We start from the raw sequence: 24,049 nt of genomic DNA on the forward strand, positions 1-24,049 counted from the left end.
TTGACCTTGGGTGGTCAATTCAAATGAAAATAAATGTGCTTAGCAGTAATTTCAATGGCCTAAACACATTTCTAAAGACTATTTTCCAACTGTGACATTTTCTTGAATATTTTCGACTTTCATATGGCTACTTTATCTAAATCAAAAGATCTAGCAAATTATGTCCACATTTCCAAAAACTGTTATTAATCAAAAATGTTACCTGTTATACTTCAGAGAAATAGACCCTGGGTTCAAGAAATGCCAATACATTATTAACAAGTTATTATAATTCTGTATTCAGTTTCATTTATAAATATCACACAAATATCACTGGCAGGCATCATAACTTTAAATCATTAAACTAATTTTTAAATATTGATTTAAAAAGCTTTGAACCTATGTAGCAAAAATTACTTGGTGAAACTTAAAAACTACTGAAGCTTTTCCCCCACCCCACCCCAGGTAATATACCCAATTATTTTTTTTGATGATCATCACCTACCCAGGAGTTTATATTAAATACTTGCATAGTTCTTGTAGCAAATGGAGCGGCACAATCTGAAGACAAATATTGGCAAATACCACGTGCCCCAAGTTATAGTTTAAGAAATAATACAACCCGCAATATTTATCAAGTTGTTTATTCTTGTTATTAAAACTTGGACTCAAGTAATCCTGGTTATTCTGGAAAAAGCACCTTGTTGTGGGGATCATTTAATCATCCTTTTCGACAATCACCTCTCCATGAAGCACCTTTCTTCTCTGACGTAACATATGAAAGTAGAGTTGTGGAAACACTTAATGGAGAAAAGAAAACAAGAAGGTGAGCTTTTGTTGGAAATGTTTCATACTTACAGCCTCTCAAACATGGTGATCTTTGAGAGCAAGCCTGTCATGCACCATGGCTACTGCCCTAATCGTTACGGGGCTCAGAGTAAGGGTACAAATGGAGGCTCCTATACCATATGCCTAAATGTTTTAATGCCATAAACCGTCAGGTTTTTTTTAGCAAACTTAAATATTTTCTTAAATATATCTTTATAATGACCTGGAAGGCCATGTTTGAATTGAGAACTCTGGATGGACCTAGAGACTGTCATACAGGGTGAAGTAATTCAGAAAGAGAAAAACAAATATGCATTAACGCATATATGTGCAATCTAGAAAAACGGTGCAGATGAACCTATTTGCAAAGTAGAAACTGAGACACAGGCATAGAGAACAAACATATTGACACCAAGCTGGGGGAAAGGGGGGTGTGGGATGAATTGGGAGACCGGGATGGACATGTATACCCTACTATGTATAAAACAGGTAATTAACGAGAACCAACTGTATAGCACAAGGAACTCTACTCAATGCTCTGTGGTGACAAAGAGGGGATATATGCATATGTATAGCTGATTCACCTTGCTGATCAGCAGAAAGACAACACTGTAAAGCAATTAAACTCTGATTAAGAAAAAAGAAGATCTCTATAACTTTTAGGAATACTGTGCCAGAACAGTGCGGCAGGAAAAAAACCTGGCCCCTTCTCTGCGTTCTATCAGCTGTCCTATGTCATGAGGGGTTTCAGGAACATCTGTGTGGATGTCCAACCCCATGCAACCCAGCTGCATCCATCCACCTCCCAAATAGCTTCCCCTTAGTCTCAGGGATGTGCACACAGGTGACGCAGTTAACCCTCAGGAGAACGCAGACTCGGGAAGAAAGCCAGGCAGTCCCTGGATGCATGCCCAGTGCCATCTGGGTAGCAAATTCCATGGTCCCAGCTTTCTAGGATGTGATCTGAAGGAAAGGGGTCCTGTGTGGAAGAGTGATCAGTGTGGGCCCAGAGCAAAAACCCCTACTGGTTGGGCATAAGGGTGGTCTGTTATCTACAAATGCACATGTATTAGGTCAGTTAAACAAATGGTTATCCACCCTGTCGAATTTGGAGAATTATTTTGAGTCAATTTGAACCAGTACTGTAAATTATAGGGTAAATGCTAGTGGATGAGCAAATTAACATCAGCTATAAATAATACAAATGTAAAAATATATCTGAAAACGATGAACAGAATAACCAAAATGAATGAATCTAATGACAAAACAAGCTCTGATTATTTTGCTCGGGGAACTTTGGATAAGTACTTAAAGGATTTAGCTCAAATGGAGCCAAAATGCATGAAAGATTTTACATTTTATTTAAGTAGGTACTACCCACCTTCATAAATGTAACCATCATATTATATCTAAGAGTCTACATATATTCAGGCAATGTAGACGTAAAGCTAACTGACCAAGTTTTGAAAATAGGTCTATAACATCCTGATTAGATCAGACTTGTTTTGAGTGCTAAGATAAGCGTTCCAAATATACTTTTATACTTGTAACTGGCAAAGCATTTAAAAGAGTCAGACATTACTTAGCGACTAAACAACAACATCAAAACTAATACTAATCATCAGGTGAACAATATCCCCTACTGACTGACTGATCCTCCAGCAGGAGGGGGACAGCCTGATAAACTGAGAAGCTGCTACTGGCAAAGCCCAGTCTTCACAGGACACCTGAAAACGCGCTCTTACAAGTTACTGGTTTCATGGTTTCAAACCATGATCTCTTGGGCCCTGGGTTTTCACAGAGATGCCTCAGTGACTGTGAAGAAAAAGGGAACTCAAGACAGGGACCTGTAAGTATCAGGGGACAAGTGTGGCTCTGCTCCGGGTGTGCTGCTATTCACTAGATGCTGGGAAAATCAGGGGAAGGAACAAGTATTGTAGGCTTAGCATCCCTGAGCCCCCCTGAACTGGTTCTGGTGGAGAAAAAGAGGAGAGTCAGACTGAGAAGAGAGAAGACCAGGGAATAAAAACATTATGTGACAAGTCCATTCTCTATGTCTGCATCTCTCTCTATCCCTGCCCCACAAATAGATTCATTGGTACCACTGATTCTACATATATGCATTAATATATAGTATTTGGTTTTCTCTTTCTGACTTACTTCGCTCTGTATCTCAAGCTCTAGGTTCATCCACATCACTACAAATGATCCAATTTTGTTCCTTTTTATGGCTGAGTAATATTCCATTGTATTTATGTACCACATCTGCTTTATCCATTCATTTGTCAATGGACATCCAGGCTTTTTTTCGTCCTGGCTATGGTATATAGTGCTGCAGTGAACACGGGGGTCACTGGGGTCACAGGGGAGGAGGGAGAAGGGAGACAAATAGAGAGAGTAGCACTGACATATATACACCCCCATATGTAAATCAGATAGCTAGCTGCTATGCAGCACAGGGAGCTCAGCTTGCGGCTCTGTGATGACCTAAACGGATGGGATGGTTGGGGGCTGGGAGGGAGGCTCCAGAAGAGGGGTTATAAATGTATCACTTCTGGCTGATTCACAGCGTTATATGAATGCTGTGTTCATTTCATAGCAGAAATGAACACCAACTTGTAAAAGAATTATAGTCCAAGTAATTTAAAAAATTAATTTAAAAAATTAAACTAAAGATACTATATGACCATCAAGTCAATTTTTACTTCAGAAAAACTTAAAAGTTGGAGGCCCCGAAGAAGTGGCCAAATTTTATATTCATCCTCTCTAAATGAAATATTTCACACTGTGTCAATGCTGATTTTAGATTCCATAAATGTTTCTCATTTCTTTTTTTCTCCTGCACTGACCTCAGAGTCTCTAATTTTATTGACAAGGGCTAACAACAGTCTTGCTGTATCTTCATATTTCCTGCTAATGATTATCAAAATCTGACATTAAAATATACCACTCTGTATTTAAATGAAACGAAGAGAGTCTCATCAATTCATTGCAACTATTGAAAGATGAGAAGAAATTAGTGAAAAGGCTGAGTTATTAGAAATACCTTAAAAAAGTAGCTTATTCATTATTTTCTAGTACATAGGAAAACACACATAAGACTAAAAACTACTTTGGGACACTTTTTTTAAGTAGGTGCTTAATGAATAGAAATGATCTCAGATCTCCTTGGATAAAATATTTCTGTTCAGATGCATAATTCTAAATGCTTTCAAAGAGTTCACCGTGGGCTTATCTTTTCTTTAAAAACATAAATCATACTAAGCTTATTTTTAAATGATTTTGAGAAGGCAGTCATTTGTGTGTTAATTTACTTTTTTCCTCACAATTTGCCTTTCAATTATTTCAAATTAAGGGACTGAACAGAGGTTTTGATATATTTGTAAGACATTATTTCTCCCTTTTAAAAAAAATTTTATTTGAGTGAAGTTACTTTACAATATTGTGCTTGTTGCTACTGCATAGCAGAGTGAATCAGCTATATGTACACATATATCCCCTCTTTTTTTGGATTTCCCTCCCCTTTAGGTTACTACAGAGCACAGTAGAATTCTTTGTGCTGCATAGTACATTCTGGGTAGTTACCTATTTCATACATCATGGTATATATATGTCAATCTTCTGACATCTTTCAAAGCACTTTCACAGCATATGCTACATCGGAGTGCTAACAGATATATACTTACATGGTATATATGAGGCCATGGTTATAAGAAGAAAATAATAGTAGTCAAAAGAGACATTGTATTTATTGGGAAGTCTTATGGAGAACATTCCTGTTTTCTTCACATATGGTAAGGCAGCGTATATTGTAAGAAGTTCACCAGCAACTCCAACAGGATATAAGATGATAAAAAAATTATATCTGGAGAAAGAAAAATCTGAGAATTATTTTTCTAGAATAATTACTGGGCTCTATAATTCTTTTGCTACTACTTTATTTAAGCTTAAAAATTCTCCTTCCTATATACTTATATTAACCTCACATACAAGGTTAATTTTTTCTACTTTAATCATTTGCTTAGTAATTTAATTATCACTTTTTTTCTTCTAGCAGTTCCCATTTTAAACAGCAAGATCTTAATAAACTAAGAAGTCAACTTACTTTATAGGACTGAAATAACTATACATTTGAAAGTCAATGATTGATGCAGTTTTTTAAGTAAGATAAATAATACAAGTATTTATTACAATCTATTGTAAAGTAAATATAAGCATTGTAAGATATTGTAAAAGTAACTGCTTGGACACCTGGAATCATACTGACTGATTTTTTTCTCTCTGCAGCTAGTCATTTGTTGATCCAATGCTATGTTTTTAAAAGGCCAGTTATGATTCTAATTTTAGATCTAAATTTTGAAACTGCCAAAATAGTTGTTTGGAGGCATTCGGAAAACCCTATGTGGTTATTAATTAAAAGGAACTCCTATTTTAGAAAACTGATAAAAACCATCTGAAGCATCATCAATAACTGCTAACCAACATATTGTCTAAAATTGCTTTTATGATAAAACAAGGAAGATAGGTCATTTCCTGAATCTGCATATTAAAGGAATAGTTAGCTTGCTTAAAATGGAACTGAGAAAGTTCTAGTCAAAATCCAAATCACAGTTTCTTCATTTGGATTGCAGGTTGTCCTCTCACATACACTGGGCCCGCAAGTGCCTGGCATCACTTCCGCCTACAGTTAGAGGTACCCTGTGAAGTCTCTACTGGTGGACCAACAGGACAGCCTCAAGCACCCCAGGTAATAACATTTCTCTGCCAAAAAAAAATCAGTTTTCTCCAAGTCAGTTGCTCTATAATAGTTACCATAGAAGTTAAGGTCAAAATTTTGGTGGAAAAAGAAAGCGAGAAAATTGATCTGGATTTTAATCATTTTGTTGGGATTAAGACATATTTGTAAAGAGAAGTCAAATGTGTGAATACAGCAGGAGCTTGGAGACAACTTAAAAGTCGCCTTACTTCTATGTGCCAAGGATATGTACGCAAAGACAAGAGATGACAGAGGAGGAGAGGAGAATTATTTGCCAAAATAGATGAACTGGTAAAGAAAGAAGAATGATTCCTCAATGGTCCCCCCATGCCCCCTCCTTGCCTTATGCATGGCACCTCTCTCAGCAGCCTTGTGTTGTTCTGTGTATATCCCTTAAATCAATCTTTTCCTATCTCAATTTAAAAGCACATAATCGAAAATTTTATATTCCTTTCTCAATTAAGACACTCAAACTTAAGTATATTCTTAACTTTATGTGGCTCTCAGATGACGTTTTTTGGGTAGGACTGTTCTTTAATTGAAAAAAAAATAACTCAGAATAAAGTAAGTTAAAGTCATAAAAACAGTAATTATTTTCAATGAACTGGGGAGAAGTTATATAATTTATTTGACTTTATTTGCACTTTAAAAAGGCTGTACGTCACCAATTCTCTAAGTTCTGACAGCAGCATGAGAGATTTAACTAATATTCCAAAAAAGATATGATGCTTCCTTACAGATTCCCAATTGTCATCAGAAAATTTTTGAAAATAAAAAGAAATCTGTATGAAAACATAACAATGTACATTTATCTATTCAGTGAGCTTTTCTAGGAACACTTTTGACAGATAAATAGAATCAAATCATATCCAGATATCCAAATCATCATAGCAGGGCAATGCTTTATAAATAAGAAGCCATTTTTAAAGTGAAGTTTTATTTAAGAAAGGCTTCAACATTTGAACATAAACATAAATGCTATTTTAGGTTAGTTTAATGGGGTAGGCAAATACCTATAGGTGTTTGGGATCTTTCTGAGTTTTTATATGAAACATAATTATTCATGACTATGATGAACTGACGTGATGTATTATGTTAAAATATGCATTTCAAAGTTGAAAAATTTTACAGAAACCTGTTTACCATTAAGGCAACTGACAAAGGATTTCTGACAGCAAATTTAAACATGCAATGGTAGAATTTTGAACTTTTCCAGAAATTCAAGACATGCAAATGCATTCTAAAAGGCAGACAAAATAGTAAAGACCATTACCTTCCACAAACAAATTTTATAAATATAGCAAATAAAAAGAGACTATATCTTGAATTAGTATTATGAAAGGTGCTGGAGGGTCTGAAAGACTGAGGTCATGCAAAATGGCAGTGAGTCACATTCTGGGATTAGCATCCAGCCACATTCCAAACCGCTAATCTTGTGAAAGGCCCAATTGCTAGAGTGATTAAATTTTCTGGTACAAGAAAAATAAAACCAACCAAATGCTTATAAATGGTAGTGCAACCTTCAGCAGATAAAATGTTTAAGCTCAAATTATAGTTTTAAAGCCTTATTTTATACACAAGGGCTTCCCTGGTAGCTCAGGTGGTAAAGAATCCGCCTGCAATGCAGGAGACCCCAGTTTGATTCCTGGGTTGGGAGGATCCCCTGGAGAAGGAAACAGTTACCCACTCCAGTATTCTGGCCTGGAGAATTCCATGGACTGTAGAGTCCATGGGGTCACAGAGTCAGACATGACTGAGCGACTTTCTTTCACTCACTCACTTTATATACAAAATGGTAAGCCACAAAAAAAGAGCTAGAGAATATAAAAAAGTTTGAAAGGATATATATTGATAGTATAATTAACAGTGATTATCCTTTATAAGGGGAATATAGACAATTTTAAGTTTTTATTCTTAAGAAAAAGTGTTAGGTTTTTAGTATATGGTAATCAAAAACAAGTCTGACACTAGATATGGATTACCTTGATATTAGCTGTATACTAATACCAGAGTTTGTTTAAAAAATAACAGAAATATGGATATAGCATTGTTCTGATATCACAAAGCAGTATTTAGAGTATCAGAAAACCAGAAGTAATCGAAATTCTGGCAATGGAGAACTGAGTCATTCATCCTATGGACTATGATGCAGCATTAAGAGACAGAGAGCAAGCTCTAAATGGACCTGTACCAATTAAAAAAAGAAAACAAGAGCTCCAATATATAAACAAAAATCAAGTATCATGTCATTCATTTATTTTTCAAAAACTCACATCTGTGTGTTCCCACTGTTAATAAGAAAAAGTCTGGATGATAAACTCCCAACTTTCTCCAGGGGGAGGGCAGGGCTGTCAGGTAGGAATACTAACAGAACTTTCGATGTTTATTATATATAGACTAAAAACTGTGTTTTTTATAATGAAAACATACTACTTTCGAAGCTAAATTTTAAAAATTTAAAGATTGAAGATACCATCAAACTCTTTTATCCTACCTATGTGGGATATCTATCCATCTAGCCACCAGGCTTTCCTGGTGGCTCAGATGGTAAAGATGCTTTGCCTGCAATGCAGGAAACCTGGGTTCAATCCCTGGGTCAGGAAGATCCCCTGGAGAAGCAAATGCTACCCATTCCAGTATTTTTGCCTGGAGAATTCCATGGACAGAGGAGACTGGAGGGCTACAGCTCATGGGGTCACAAAGAGTCAGACACAACTAAGCAACTAACACGCTTCATCTATCTATTAATATCTATCTATTGTCTATCTATCTACCTACCTACTGGGTTGGCCAAAAACCCAAAAGAACTTTTTGGCTAATTCAGTACATAGCCATATATGGGACAGATATCTCTTACCCTAACAGCCTACCTGCATTTCTCCCCACTCAGCATTTCTCACACCTGTTAGTCATTTTATTTTTTTTCTCTTGCATTAGGAGGGGACAGAGATTTTGTTGTCCTCACACCTGGGTATGTTATTATTATTACTGTTATTTCTGATTATAAGTATGTAGAGAATGAAATGAACAAATCTATGCTGGTTTGTGATTTGTTCTCCAAAGAGCAGTCTTGTTTTTGTAATAATTCTGTAAAATATCAGCTGCTCAAGAATGCAAATTTTAAAAAGGACAGAATATCTTTTATTTTAAAAACTGTTGCTTTTGGAGAGCTATATTTAGAACCCTTGAAATATAAATGTTGTCCTCCTTCCAAATAAGGATGACTTTTAAAAACTGTCTTATCTGCTACTTAATATACACACAAAGCTGACATTGTATATACAAGATACTAAAAGTGTGGATATGACATAGGCTGAATATTAAGTTAATGACTGATTGATGTAAGGATCACTTTTAGCAATTACAAGAACATTATGTATTTAATTCAGTGAAACTCTGTCATATTAAAAAAATTTCTAGGCGCAGAATGTTTCCAATAATTTCTTTAATATCCATTTTGTTTCTAAAGCTCACCTGTTTTATAGTTTGTTTTTAGTGTTTTAGTTTATTTTCCTAACTTTGTTTTGTAGAATATAGAGTTTGTGAGCTGTCAAAAAGAAAATTTTAGTCAATCAGACAAAATGCCGTATTTTAGGTCAAGAGTTGATTTAATATAATTCCATAGATGTATATCTTGCTTTCAAGGAAAAATGAATGACTAGTTAGGAATTTATTTAAGGATACTAACATAATTTGTCTGGCACTGCTTTCATTCAAGATATATGTTAATATGACTGTTCCCTAGTCATTAAATTAAGCCTTTAGAATGCAAGTTATAAACTGCTAATATCCAAAACGGCAGCCTCCTAGCAACACACGGCTAAGACACACATTTTAATTTTGTGTTAGCTCAGCACACAAACACGCATGCGCAGCACCATGAGCAACTAAACTGCAAGACATCATCGCCACCTGGCCCATTTAATGAAGTATGGCAAGTGGTCGAGAAGACTGAATGTGTAGAAGGAGTAGCGAGTGATCTCTGTCACCGTCCACGCGACCAGAAAAAGCACCACACTCTCCTCATTCTGGATCTGCGGAATTACAGAGAAAGTCACAGGTTCGTTGAACTTCTTTCTCCATGACGATTTTTTTTTTTCATTATTTATTACGTGCCTTTTGTTATAATGGAGAGTTAGGGTTAGAAAGATGCAATACAGACAACTCAATGCAGTCACCATTACCTAGGTCTTTACCAATATGAGATTTAAATACGCCATTAACAGAGGAATGGCTGAATTTCTACTGGGTCCTCTCTGTCCCCTTTTGCTCCAGCTAATAACTCAACCATCCCAGGACAATATCAGCCTCTCAGAACCAGTATGCACTGTCTAGAACAACGTCTCTTTTATTTGATTGATCTCTTTTATTTATCTGTTGGACTCCCGCTCTTAAATGACAAGGCAATCTGAATGAGGGCCTGATTTTGTACGTGTACATGTGTGTCCACTGCCCTCTATATGACGGGCACTGGTTAGGGACCGGGTGGACTGAGTCAGCTGAGTGAAAGATTCTAGTCGAGAGGGTTGAAGTGCAGAGCAGTAAAGGGCAGAAAGTCAGCAATCTGTCCCCATGAAGACTGGAGGCCATGAGCCCAGCAGGCCACGGAAGGGAGGTTATGTGTCACCACAAGCAGACAGGACAAGTCAGGCATCTGAGGAAAGGACAGGAGGCCAGAGAGCTGTCCACAAGTAGACAGAAGGCTCCAGAGGCTGTCAAGAAGGTCAGGAGGGCCCATGTGGGAAATGCTTCTGTCATGGGTTTAAGAAGCCCAATGGCTTGAAATGCTAAACATGGTGTTTGTTTGTCTAAAAGGCTTTAAGCCATTAATTAGACTCGAGTCTCTCTCCTGTCATGCTTCAATAAGTAGCAAGCTTATTTTTCTCTAAGTTCTTTAACGCTTCTTTTAATTGAGTCTTTTCCAAGTATTCAGGGCTACAGAGCTAGATTAACTTTGTGTGTCTCTAGCTACAATGCTCGATGCTAAATGAGGAAAAAGGAACTGTCTATACTGACAACTTCAATTACATAATCAAACACAATATACAACTTCGACAGAAAAAGAAAATTCTCATTTCACTATGTGACAGAATAGGAACATTTTACTTCATTTTATTTTACTTATTTTTTTTAATTTTTATTTTATACTGGAGTATAGCCGATTAACAGCGCTGTGATGGCTTCAGGTGCATGCGACTCAGCCATACATATAAATGTATCCATTCTCTCCCAAACTCCCCTCCCCCTCCAGACTGCCACATAACATTGAGCAGAGAAACACTGATTTTAAAAACTGCAGAACTCCAGAGGAGAGTATATTATGGCTATAAAAATGCCAGTTTGGGGGTTTGCTGGTATTTCAAAGCCATTCTATGAATGCGCTAAGTCAATGTACAATCCCACTTACATCCAAACCCAACCCTTCTTTGGCCAAGGGTTCTGCTTCCTGAAATATAGTCAGGTTAATATCTTGGGTTCCTGTTAATAAGAAAGCTTTCCTGCTGGCTCAAGTAGACTCAAGTAGACCAGTGTCACTTACTGGTTTTATACTGTGAGTAACGAGCCACACCATGAAGATTCTTGAACTCACTTGGACCCCAGCCACAAGCACAGAAGTAGGTACAATTCCTTAAAAAGAAAAACAAATCAACCACTGCCCCAAATGCAATCTCTGCCGAACATAAAAATCAAATTAAAAAAAAAAACTCACCAATTAAACAGTGGACTATCTGTAAGCAAACAAACAAACAAAAAAAATCACATGTCAATAGCATAAAATAAATCCCTGACACCACTGGTTTTAAGTGAATCTATGGGGAGTAAGTAATAAGCAAAATAAGACTGATTCTGCTCCAACAGACATATTTTCAAATAAATATGATATAAAAACAAGCATCGTTGAAAACTTACCTCAAGCAAGGCAAATGTCTGGAAAAATTTAAGTGTCTTCTGAATACTTTTATATAAACCTTTGTGTGTTCCTTTTTCCATGTAAAAACGTACCATGGCAATAGCCAGTACCAACCACCTAGAGAAAAGAAAAGCGTTTTATAAAGCTCTATCAGAATGAAGTCTCCTGAATCCTGAAAAGATATGTCATAACTTATACAGTACTAGCATGTATGTGTTAATATGCTCAGTTCATTATTCTATTTTCAAAAACCCATAGGAAGAGATAACAAACATCATTTTTACATTGACTCCTCAAGGAAATAAACAGGAGTGGGTAGCCCTTCCTGTCTCCAGGGGATCTTCCCAACCAAGGAATCAAACCTAGGTCTCCCACATTGCAGGCAGATTCTTTTACCAGCTGAACCACAAGGGAAGCCCAAGAATACTGCAGTGGGGAGGCTATCCCCCAAACCAGGGATCAAACCTAGGCCTCCTGCATTGTAGGCAGATCCTTCACCAGCTAAGCCACAAGGGAAGCCCAAGAATAGTGCAGTGGGTAGGCTATCCCTTCTCCAGCAGATCCTGAATCGAACTGGGGTCTCCTGCATTGCAGGCGGATTCTTTACCAACTGAGCTATCAGGGAAGCCAGTATTCAAGATTAGCTACATAGAGATGTCAAACAATGTGCATTGTATTTTTGGTTTCAGCAGATAAAGTAACAGAATGAAGTAGGTTTCTCTACCAAGAATGAAGTTATTATAAAGTAGTTCATAATTATATAAAGATTTGATGTAAAGAGCTATGTGTATATAAATATGTATTTTACACAAATATATAGTTACAAGTAAAAGTCGTTAATAAGAACCATTAATGTTTTTATAATTTCCATTAAATAAAAACAATTGTGAGGCCGCAGAAGGAACACATATAGAAGGTCAGATGTAAACCTGCTTTTATAACCTTTATAAAAATTTGTATTTATTCGTTTATTTTTTATTTTTGGCTGTGCTGGGTCTTTATTTTCCAAGCAGGTTTTCTCTAGTTGTGATCAGGGGCTACTCTCTAGTTGTTGTGCATGGGCTTCTCATTGCACTGGCTTCTCTTATTTTGGATCATGGGCTCTAGAGCACAGGTTCAATAGTTGAGGTGCACAGACTTACTTGTTCCACGGCATGTGGGATCTTCCCAGATCAGGGATTGAACCCATGTCTCCTGCATTGGCAGGCGGACTCTTTACCAATGAGCCACTAAAGGAAGCCCCAAGCCTGCTTCTAAAACTAGTGGTTAGCAAGTGGGAAAGGGAAGGGGAGAGGGATAAGACAAGAATAGGGGGTTAAAAGACACAAACTACTATGTATAAAATAAACAAGGAACAAGGATATATCATATGGCACAGAGAAATACAGCCATTGTTTTATAATAACTTCAAATGGAGTATATTCTATAAAAATATTGAATCACGACAATCCCTCGCGCTCTTCCTTTCCAACCACGGCCCTACAGGATGGCTCCCGCAAAGAAGGGCGGCGAGAAGAACGGCCGGTCCGCCATCAACGAGGTGGTGACAAGAGAATACACCATCAACATTCACAAGCGCATCCATGGAGTGGGTTTCAAGAAGTGTGCCCCTAGGGCACTCAAATCCGGAAGTTTGCCATGAAGGAGATGGGAACTCTGGACATGCTCATCGACACCAGGCTCAACAAAGCCATCTGGGCCAAAGGAATCAGGAATGTCCCATACCGGATCCGTGTGCGGTTGTCCAGAAAACGTAATGAAGACTAAGACTCGTCAAACAAGCTCTACACTCTGGTTACCTACATGCCCGTCACCACCTTCAAAAATCTACAGTCAATGTGGACGAGAACTAATTGCTGATGGTCCAATAAAGTTATTGAACTGCCTTCGCAAAAAAAAAAAAAAATATTGAATCACTATGTTGCACACCTGAAACTATTATTGTAAATCAACTATACTTTTTTTAAAAAGGGTTCATTAAAAAAAAAAAAAAAAAAAAGCACATCCTCACCCCTTTGAACTTGGTGGTGGTTTAGCCACGAAATTGTGTCCGGCTCTTGTGACCCCCATGGACAGTAGCCCACTCAGCTTCTTTGTCCACTTATACATTAAATGTAGCTGTGGTGAATTAATGGTACTTACAAACACAAATCAAACCTGTGGACACCAGCTTTCTCACAAGTCAGATACTCAATCTCCAAGAGTCTCTGATAAGAGTTCAATTTTTTCCATTGCAATTACAAAAGCACTTTGAAGCTTAAAAAAGTTGCATCACCTGTAACTTTTAAACATCTTTAATAATATACACTCATGGAAATGAATAGCTGCCCCAGGCTTTCAGAAACAGTGGTCTCCAAAGTGACTAGTTAAATGGATTTATGAATTATAAAATTATTACACAGTTTTAACTTTTTAATTAAAAAGCACTCATAAAATAGACAAATGGCTTAAAGGTGCCTGTGAAGAAATGACTGATTGAGTGGGATGAAAAGCAGACTCAATAGAACAGTGAGAAAATAGTAGAAGAGCATTTCAACCCTGGGAATGTTCCCTCCTCAGCACAGAATGAGCAAAGAACAATCACTTTCTAGTGAGAATGACATGAAATCAGGCAAATGTCTGGAACTATCACTATCACAAAGACCTTTGAAATGTAGAAGTATTAACGTAATAGCAAGTACACTTTTAGAGTGCTTTCAATGTTCTAGACACTGTCCTATCTATATATGTATATATATAGTTAAAAAATTAATATTTCATCTTCACAATAACCCTCTGAGGTAGCAACTACTATTATCCTATTTCACTGCTGTGGAAAAAGGAGAAAGGGCCATGGAGCCAGTCAGCTGGGACCTGAACCCACCACTCATCTCACAGTCTATGCTCGTCAACTACCCCGCTGCACTGGTCGGGCCCTAAGCACACACTGTGCCTGGTGCGATGTCCTTAGTCACTCAGTCGTGTCCAACTCTTCGCAACCCCATGGACTGCAGCCCGCCAGGCTCCTCTGTCCATGGGATTCTCCAGGCAAGAATACTGCAGTGGGTTGCCATGCCCTCCTCCAGGTGATCTTCCCAACCCAGGGATCAAACCCAGGTCTCCCGCATTACAGGCGGATTCTTCACCATCTGAGCCACCAGGGAAGCCCAAGAAGACTGGAGTGGGTAGCCTATCCCTTCTTCAGGGGATCTTCCCGACCCAGGGATCAAGTGGGGGTCTCCTGCACTGCAGGGAGATTCTTTACCAGTGAGCTACCAGTCTGGGGATATTAGCTAATCATAAAAATAAATGTATTTAAATTGTAGTAATTTTTAAAGTTATACAGAGTGTTACACTCAGATATTTCAGCTGATAGTAGTATGCTATCAGGAAAGTTTGAAGGCCATTGTTCAATACGAGGTAATCACCATGCAGAGACATATCTAAGGGCTTATCCTAAGGCTTAGAGTAAGTTCACGGTAGAAGTCTTTTAAAGCCCATTTATACTTTATACTACCTTTATATTCCTTTATACTATATATAATATATATAGTATATAGTATATTCCCTTTATACTACCATGGCTTCCTGGATTCAGCTCATGGTTTCACCCCACACTGGAGCCAACACTCAGTCCTGTGCTGGGTTCATCTGAGTGTGCTCATCTGAAGGATGTTTTAGGTACTTCCAGTTGTAAAATGTTATGATTTTCAATATCTTCAATTCCAAGGCCTTATATGACTTCTCATAAGAAAACAAGCTCCATAAGCTGTTTTAATTCGGAGCTTCCCTGGTGGCTCAGGGTAAATAACCCGCCTGCCAATATAGGAGACACGGGTTTGATCCCTGGGCCAGGAAAATACCACATGCACAGAACAAAAATTATTACCCTACCAAAGAATTCATCAGAAGATTCATCGAGATGGTAAGTTTTCTATATTTTTAAAAGCATGATACAAAAATCCAAGCATTGTTAACAGTAACACATTTTATTGTTGTCCCATAGGTGGCAGTATTGTACCAACTATTAATGGTACAGCATTAGGAGAATACCACCACCAACCTGTTGGAAATAAAAGAAATGAACACTCTAGGGTTATAAAGGACCATGGAACCATCTGTGCTAACCTCTCACCTGTTTTTCAATAAATACAGCCAGAAGCTCATCTGAACTAATCCATTCTCACCTCCTAAGCCCTCCATCACAAAGGGTGAGGATCAAAATTTCTCTTAAGGGCCCTACATTTAAGTAACCTTGGACTGCTACATCCATCAGTTTAGTCATTATAATTTTAAATATTTCCAGAAGCAACTAGAGTTCCTACAATTCGGAATTCTTTTCTGGAAAGTTTTCTTAAAAAATATTTCAGAGCTATCAATTACACAAACATGAACCCAGACACTTTCAGTCCTTAACAAAACACTCTCTTTGGAAAATATAAACATGTATTCCACATGTAGAAGGTTTCTTACTTGCTTGATTCATTTATTTATTCATTCAGCTTCAGTATCAACATTTATTGCTACACTAGGTACTGTGCTAGGTCCTGGGGAATTAGAAATAAGACACAGTTCTAGAAAGTGGAGACAACGCAACAGTGCAGCAAGGAAAGAGATGTATAATTTCCTAAACACCTTATGGCACTCACGAAACTTCTCCTTCTCACGCACTATGGCTGTGACGACCCTAAAAAGTCTTACTGAAGGTGGAGCTCTCTTTTCCAGATGTCTTCTGGTGCCTCTTTTTCTTCTAATATCTCTTGGAGACCACCTGTTTTTTTAAGAACTTGGTTATCTACACCTATATCTCCTATTTTTTTTTAAATTTCAACACTACTTTAAAAAAATTTTATGAACAACTTCAAACATATGCAAAGGTGTAGAGCATGCATGAAAGGTGTAGAACTGAAACTCCAATACTTTGGCCACCTGATGCTAAGAACTGACTCATTGGAAAAGACCCTGATGCTGGGAAAGACTGAAGGCAAGAGAAGGGAATGACAGAGGATGAGATGGTTGGATAGCATCACTGACTCAATGGACATGAGTTTGAGCAAGCTCTGGGAGTTGGTGATGGACAGGGAAGCCTGTTGTGCTGCAGTCCATTGGGTCACAAAGAGTCGGACACGACTGAGCGACTGAACTGAACTGAGAGCATGAATGATACTATGACCCCTGTTCGCCACTGCCCTGCTTCAACCAGTACCATCTTTTAAATTTTTCTTTAGTTCATTTTATTTTTTGACCACAAGGTATGTGGGACCTTAGTTCCCTGATCAGAGATTGAACCTGTGCCCCCTGCAGTGGAAGCACAGAGTCTTAACCACTGGACCACAGGAAGACCCAACCAGTATCATCTTACAAATAATTTTGTTTCATCCAAACTTCTATTCACTTCTCTCCCCACAAGCCTTCCTCTCTGATTATTCTGAATTAAGTCTCATACATCCTATAATATGATTGATAAATGCTTAATGATGTCTTTCTCAAAGGTTTATTTTCCACAAAGAGAGCCAAAACACCACTATCCCATGTGAAGAATTTAATAAGAACTTCTTCAATCACAAAACTTAGAGTTAAGACACAACTGTCTCAGAATTTTTAAAAATCATAATTGGGGGAATTCTCTGGTGGTCCAGTGGTTAGGACTCAGTGCTGCCAATGCAGGGGGCATGGGAGTGACCTGGATTGGTGAACCAAGATCTCGCATACAATACAGCCAAAAAAAAAAAAAAAGAAAGAAAGAAATCATGACTGAAATAAGATTCATTCACTATAATTAGTTGCTATGTCTTTTTTTATGACTATGTCGATCTATACATTTTGCCTCCTTCCATCCATCCATTCATCTCTCCTCCCTTCTCTTTCTCAAAAACTTTATCTGTTGAAGACACTGAGTGGTTTGAATGGATAAAAAGCACCATTTACAATAGCCGGGACATGGGAGCAATCTAAATGTTCTTTAACAGATGGATGGATAAACAAAATGTGGAACATATATACAATGGAATAGTACTCAGCCATAACGAAGGAATGAAATCGGGTCATTTCTAGCAATGTGGATGGACCTAGAGTCTGTCATACAGAGTGAAGTAAGTCAGAGAGAGAAAAACAAACAATATCAATGCGTAGATGTGGAATCTAGACAAACGGTACAGATGAACCTATCTGCAGGGCAGGAACAGAGCCACAGACAAGAGAGCGCGGACGTGTGGGCACAGTGGGTGGGGGATGACCTGGGAGAGTAGGATTGACATATATACACTACCATGTATAAAACAGCTAGCTAGTGGGAAGCTGCAGTATAACACAGGGGGCCCGGCTCTATGCCCTGTGATTACCTAGAGGGGTGGTAGGCAGCGGGGTGGGGTGGTGGGGGGTGAGAGGGAGGTTCAAGAGGGAGGGGATATGTGCATACATATAGCTGATTTATTCTGTTGTACAACACTGTAAAGCAACTATACTCCAATTAAAAAAAAAAAAAGCTGTCACAGATCCACACATGAATTCATCCTCCCCAGGAATAAAATATATGTCTATTACCTAACATGTTGAGAAATGTACATGCCTGAACCTTGGGTCTGGTGCTCTGCTAACATACACTATGTACACAGGGAGAATATCTCAGTTTCTGCACAAAGTGCACTTTACAATTCACCACCAGGAATAGGAATTATCATTTCTAAACACCCACTACGTGTCAGGCAACTCTGTCAACCACTTCATATCCACTTAAGTCCTTGTAATAATCTAGCAAAGTAGTTGTGTTGTTCCTTTGACAGATGAGAAAACCCAGGGTCAGAGAGGTTAGGGAACTTATCTGAGGTTACCCGGCTAAAAAGGGGTGAAAACATAACCTTCAATTATCACCTTCCGTACTGCTTACAGGTTAGAATCCAAACATGTTAGCGAAGCATGTCAGGCCTGCGCAAAGGGGCAGGCTACCCGTCCATCTTTCTGTCCCAGCCTATGCTTCAGACCCACTTGTTTTCACCCCAACAGCATGTCTACTGGTGTCACATCTCTGTACCCTAACTCCTGATGCTTCCTCAACCCTGCCAAGTAAATCCTGCTCATCCTTCAAAGCTCAGTTAGAATGCAATGGTTACATATACATACACACACATACACACACACACACACACACACCTTTCTCTGATTCTCCCTACCTACAGACATGACACCTCTGTGGAACACTTATTTCATCCCGTCTTTTACTGCAATCTATAAATGTGCCTGGTAACACTTCTCCAAGCACAGGGCCTAAAATATTTAGCTTTTGTCTCTCACTTGACCTAAGACAATTCACAAATACATGCAGGCTTCAAAAGTGTTTGTGGCAAAACAAAAAAGGAGAGAGAGAAAATGCTCCTAGCCAAGCATCTATTGTGAACAAGTACCATAAAAATCCTCACATCCTTTAAATCACATTATTACTTAACTAAGTTAATTACATCCTGTAGTTCTACTCTGGGAATTTATCCTAAACAAGTAATTCAAGAGAAACAAATTAAAGGATAATATCATTAGAGACATGATTTGTACTATTACTGTAACTTAACTCTATTCACTTTTATATAACCATGAAAGAGTGTAATTTTGAAAACTACATGGAAATATTTGGTGAAATACTGCATGAAAACTGAATATCCAACAGAGTAGATATTGTAACTACATAATACTCTATAATATCAGTACATTCATTTACTCGACAAATACTGGGTTGGCCAAAATGTTCCTTTGGGTTTTTCTGTAAGATGTTCTGGAGAAACTCAAAAGAACTTTTTGGCCAACCCAGTATTTCTTGAGAGTTTCACGGGCTAACATTGTATAGGGTCTGAGAAGCAGACCAATAAGCAACAAGACGATTTAGTAAAATTCATCGTACAGTTATATGGTAACAAGCATGATGGAGAAAAATAAAGCAGCCAAAGGGGATAAGGAGTGATTTGTAAGCAGCTGCTACTTAAATGAAGATAGCCAGGGAACGCCTGCCTGAGTATGGTAATTTGAGTAAAAATCTGAACAAACTTATTCTCATGAGATACTACAAGGAAAAATGAAAAGTCATGCTGAGCTTATAGAATTAGGCAATTTCTTTTTTACACTTATGTAAAAATTTCATTTCTCAGATATTGTTTGATTTCAAAACTATTACCAAAAAAATCAATAAATCTTCCAAAGTTGTGCTAAATGCGAAAAAACCAAGCTAATAAACAAAAAGAACCTCTGCATTAGCAGATGTAAGCTATTACACATAGACTAAATAAACAAGGTCCTACTGTATAGCACAGAGAACTATATTCAATATCCTATGATAAATCATAATGAAAAAGAATATATAAAAACAGAATGTCTATATATGTATAACTAAGTCACTATGCTACAGAGCATATACAGCAGAGATGGGCACAACACTGTAAATCAACTAAACTTCAATTTAAAAAAAATCAGTTGCTAGGATCCTAAATCTTAAATGTTCTCCATCCCAAAATAAATATGGCAACTATGTGAGGTGACAGATGTGCTAACTAATCTTCTGATGAAAATCATTTTGTAATATGTACATATACCAAGTAATACATCAAGCAATTGTATTGTACACCTTAAACTCCCAGTGTTAGGTGTCAGTTACAACTCAATAAAGCTGGGGGAAAAAAAGCAGGCAAAAAAAAAAAAGAACCTCCAAACCACTCAATGTACACGTGTGTGTCCCACTTTGAATATCACAGCTTTGCCAACCTCATCTGCACAATGTCTGCACTGCTGCTACTGCTAAGTCACTTCAGTCGTGTCTGACTCTGTGTGACTCCATAGACATCAGCCCACCAGGCTCCCCCGCCCCTATGTCCCTTCAATTAAATCAGGAAGCTTCACTGCATCTCATGTCTATTTTCAGAACTCATCTCACTTGAAATATCCACCCTCTACATATGCAAATCCTACTCTTTCTTCAAATCTCAACGCCTCTAGAAAGCTTCCAAAGAGTGAGTTATATGGATTATTCCATTTCTGCTCCCCTTGCCTTTGAACAACTGGGAGACAGACAAGTTTCCGGGGAAGCAGTGATTTTGCCGAGCCAGGTAGGAAGGTCAGGAATGAAGTTTGAGAACACACCGGAGAGAACATTTAATTCTGCTCCAGGTGAGGTAAGACACCCAGAAAACTTCAAAGAGGTGACGGTGGTTAAAAGTCATGGCAGGAACACAGGGAATATTATCCACAGGATGAAAAAGCCTAAGCAAAGATGGAAAGAGCCATGAAAATAAAATTGCACGGTGCTTTGAGGGCACAGTTGAGCGAGAGGAGATACCAAAAGCAATAAAACTGGGAAGAGTAATCAGGCAGATATTGCCTTGAATGACAGCCTAAATCCCTTCCATTACAGTGGCGGTAATGCAGAGTCACTGAAGGCTTTAAACTGGAGTTATGCATTGATCTTTTTTAAAAAGGTAACTCCGCCTTCAAAAGGGAAAGTGGCCTGTTAAAGAAAGGGACCGCAGACAAGTTAATAGATGGCAGGCTTCCCCAGTGTTTATTAACTGGATGAGACTATCAAGAAGAGACGATTTTTTGCAGGCTCTAGCACATAGTGGGTACCCAACTGTTCTCCAGTGGCTTGTGAATCAATTAGTTCTCTTTTTCAAGATCAGAAAACTTAAGAGTGGGAAGCAGAAGTAGCAGGGCTCCGGAGTCAAACTGTCTGGGCTGAAGTCTTAAGTCTGACGCTTACTGGTTGTTTGAACTTGAGCAAGTTACTTAATCGATGTGTGCCTCAGTTTCCCATTCTATCAAATGTAACATCGTGCGCCCCTCACAGGACGTAGAGGACCGATGATGACAGATTACACCTAGATGAACCGACAGTGCCTGCCCCACAGTGAGTCCTCGTTAGGCATTAAGCACAAAAGTACTCAGCACTGTCTCAAGTCATTTATTAAATCTCGGTCAATCACAGTTTTCCGTACGCCCTAGAGAAAGTTTTCGATATTAAGCTTTCCCCCCACATTTCCAGAGGTTAGTAATACTTCGTGGGATAACGGAAAACAGTCTTTTTTTTTTTTTTTAAGGCAATGCCATTTAGAAATGGAAGAGCATTTCCCAGCAGGTTTTTAAAAGTCACTGCGGCCGCTCTTTGCAGAGCTATGACAGTCATTGTGTAACCTTAACTGGTAAATCGCTCTCAAAGTCAGAAATAAAAGTAAAGAGTATCAGTCACGGAGCCACAAGATCCTGGACACGAATGCCACGCTCCGATCTCTCAGGGTATTTAGAAAATCGTCCCAGGTAAGAAGCTCTCCGGCGCACTATTACTTAAAAAAAAATCGCAGAGACAGAAACAGTCACCAAACTCTGCCCAGCGATCCGGAGCACGAGGTTGTGCAGTCCAGGGGCCGGCGACCGGGAAAGCGGGTTGGAGTCACCCTCCGGACAGCTCCAGGCTCGGGGGCGGCAGGACCTCGGCGCTTCTTCATCAGCAGCGGCAGCGGTGGCGCCCGGGGCGGAGGGGGCGGGCGGGGGCCGCCTCCCCCGCGGGTCGGCCCCGCATTCCTGCCCAGGTCTATACTTAACCTCCGGCCCGCGCCCCGCTGCCGCCGCGCGCGCCGTGCACCGTATTAGGCAATGCCAGGCGAGCACCGCCCGGCCCCCCCGCCCCGCTCCATTCAAGCCCCGAGGCGCAGCGCCCCTCCCCCTCCCCACGACCGCCGCCCGCGCCCCCTACCTGCGCCGCACGCACCCCCGCGCCGCGACCACCCAGCTACCCGCGCGCACGCGCACCCGGCCCCTCGCCGCCCCTCCCGGGAGCCGGGAGCGCTCCGCCAGCGACCAGAGCGCGCAAAGTCGGGGGCGCGGCGGCGCGGGGAGGGCCCCCTCTGGGCGCACGTACCCCGCGGTCATGGCGATGTTGTAGAAGGTGAGCCAGACCGTGGCCAACAAGCCCAGGCGCCTCCGCTTGCCCACAGCCTCCCTCTCCTCGCTCGCCTCCGAGGCGCCGCCGTTGGTGCCGTCCTCCTCGCTGGACGCCATGGCGGCCGCGCAGCCGGGGGACGTGGACGAGAGGGGCAGGGGAGCGGGAGGGGACCCGGCCGAGCGCGCCGCTGAAGCGCCGCCGCCCGCTGCCGCCGCCTCCGTCAGGCGCCCCATGTGCCGCGCGCAGGGGGCTCGGCGCCGCCAGACCGGCCGCCCGCGGTGGGAGGAGCGGGCGCCCCCGGCCGCCGCCCCGCCCCCGGCCTTCGGGAGCGCGCGCCGCGCGAGGGCCGGGCCGCCTGGCCTGGGAGCGGGGACCCGGGGGTCCTGGGAGCCCCTGCTTGCGATCTCTCGCCCCCCTATCTGGGAAACCTCGCGGACTGGGGAACCTCCTCTTAGAAACGCCGGGGAAGTCTTGCTAGTGCACGGGCGCCTTGCTAGTGCACGGAGTCTAAACGCACCTGGACTTGGCGTAGCCCTACCCCGCCCAAGATTTTTGTAAGATAAATTTCTGGATGTGGAGAGGGGCCTAGGTATCTTCCCGCCAAAGACTCATTCTTAAGAGAATCTGGGGAAGGAGCAACCACTTCACCCTGTTTCGCTTTTCACAGCCAGTGGAGCAGGTATTCGGGGGCGGGAGGTGCAGTCGGATCGCCACTCCTGCGTGGATTCCACTGGAGCCAGTGATCTAAGGGCCCTGATTGCAGTGCAGCATGGAACACAGGATGTCAGGGGGAAACAGGACGTGACAAGATATCAAAGGAGAAAAGTTTGAACAGACAGAGGCAATCTATAGCTGTAAAGCTAACAAGAGCCCTTCCCGCAGGAAACATGGTATCCCACTGTTTTCCACTATCTCCCTAAACACACACACACACACATTAAAAAAAAAAAAAAAAACAAAAACCACTTCCTCCAGATACACATGCTCCTGACAGCTCTTCCTCTTTCCTCCTAAAGCACACAGTTAAGAAGACAGGCTCTGGAGTCAGATTACTGAAATTCAACCCCCAAATTCCTGGCTCCACCAGTCTTGGTCGCTGTGTGAATTTGGGCAACTAAAATCTCTTCATACCTCAATTTCCTCAGTGAGAATAAATTTAAAACCTACCTCGTGGGGTTGTTGTGAGATTTAAGTGAAATCGTTCATGTAAACCACTCACAGCCCTGACAGTTTGAGTCACCCAAAATCAGTGTTATCACTGTTGGGACAACTCCCGGTTCGGTTCATCCAATGAAAGAAATGCTGCACGCGCCAAGGAAACCGATCTGCTTGTTAGGTCATTCTTGGCTTCCCTGCTGGCTCCGTGGTAAAGAATCTGCCTGCAATGCAGTAGACGCAGGAGGCCTGGGTTCAATTCCTGGCTGGGAAAATCCCCTGGAGAAGGAAATGACAACTGACTTCAGAATTCTCCCCAGGAAAACCCCAGGGACAGAGGCACCTGGTGGGCTATAGTCCATGGGGTCGCAAGAGTCCAACAGGACTGACTGAGCACGCTCTCCAGCTACCTGGAACCTGAGCCAGACCTCAGGGAGGGGAGGAGCACCTGAAGGCCAGAGAGACCACAGTTGGAACTGTTCCACACTGAGCTTTGCTCTGGGTTCTGGACACCCAGGTGGCACTTCCA

At 40.5% G+C, this 24,049-nt stretch overlaps 1 protein-coding gene and 1 pseudogene across 2 annotated transcripts; one reads left to right on the forward strand and one right to left on the reverse strand.

Moving 5' to 3' along the window:
* Positions 1–607: 607 nt before the first annotated feature.
* Positions 608–23,643, reverse strand: HACD1 (3-hydroxyacyl-CoA dehydratase 1). Of its 2 annotated transcripts, none has more exons than XM_061126309.1 (7): positions 23,533–23,643; positions 11,474–11,591; positions 11,274–11,292; positions 11,103–11,191; positions 9,476–9,597; positions 4,494–4,672; positions 608–779 (listed from the first exon to the last, which is right to left on the reverse strand). In XM_061126309.1, the coding sequence occupies exons 2-7, from the start codon at positions 11,567–11,569 to the stop codon at positions 697–699; spliced, it is 588 nt and encodes a 195-aa protein (XP_060982292.1). In that variant the 5' UTR covers positions 11,570–11,591; positions 23,533–23,643; the 3' UTR covers positions 608–696. The 2 variants fall into 2 exon arrangements, with proteins under 2 accessions (XP_060982292.1, XP_060982291.1); XM_061126308.1 differs by lacking the exon at positions 23,533–23,643 and adding an exon at positions 22,342–22,598.
* LOC133044351 (large ribosomal subunit protein eL31-like) lies at positions 12,431–13,371 on the forward strand (annotated as a pseudogene).
* Positions 23,644–24,049: the final 406 nt, after the last annotated feature.

The sequence above is a fragment of the Dama dama genome, chromosome 23 (assembly GCF_033118175.1).
Source record: "Dama dama isolate Ldn47 chromosome 23, ASM3311817v1, whole genome shotgun sequence".
Taxonomy (NCBI): domain Eukaryota; kingdom Metazoa; phylum Chordata; class Mammalia; order Artiodactyla; family Cervidae; genus Dama; species Dama dama.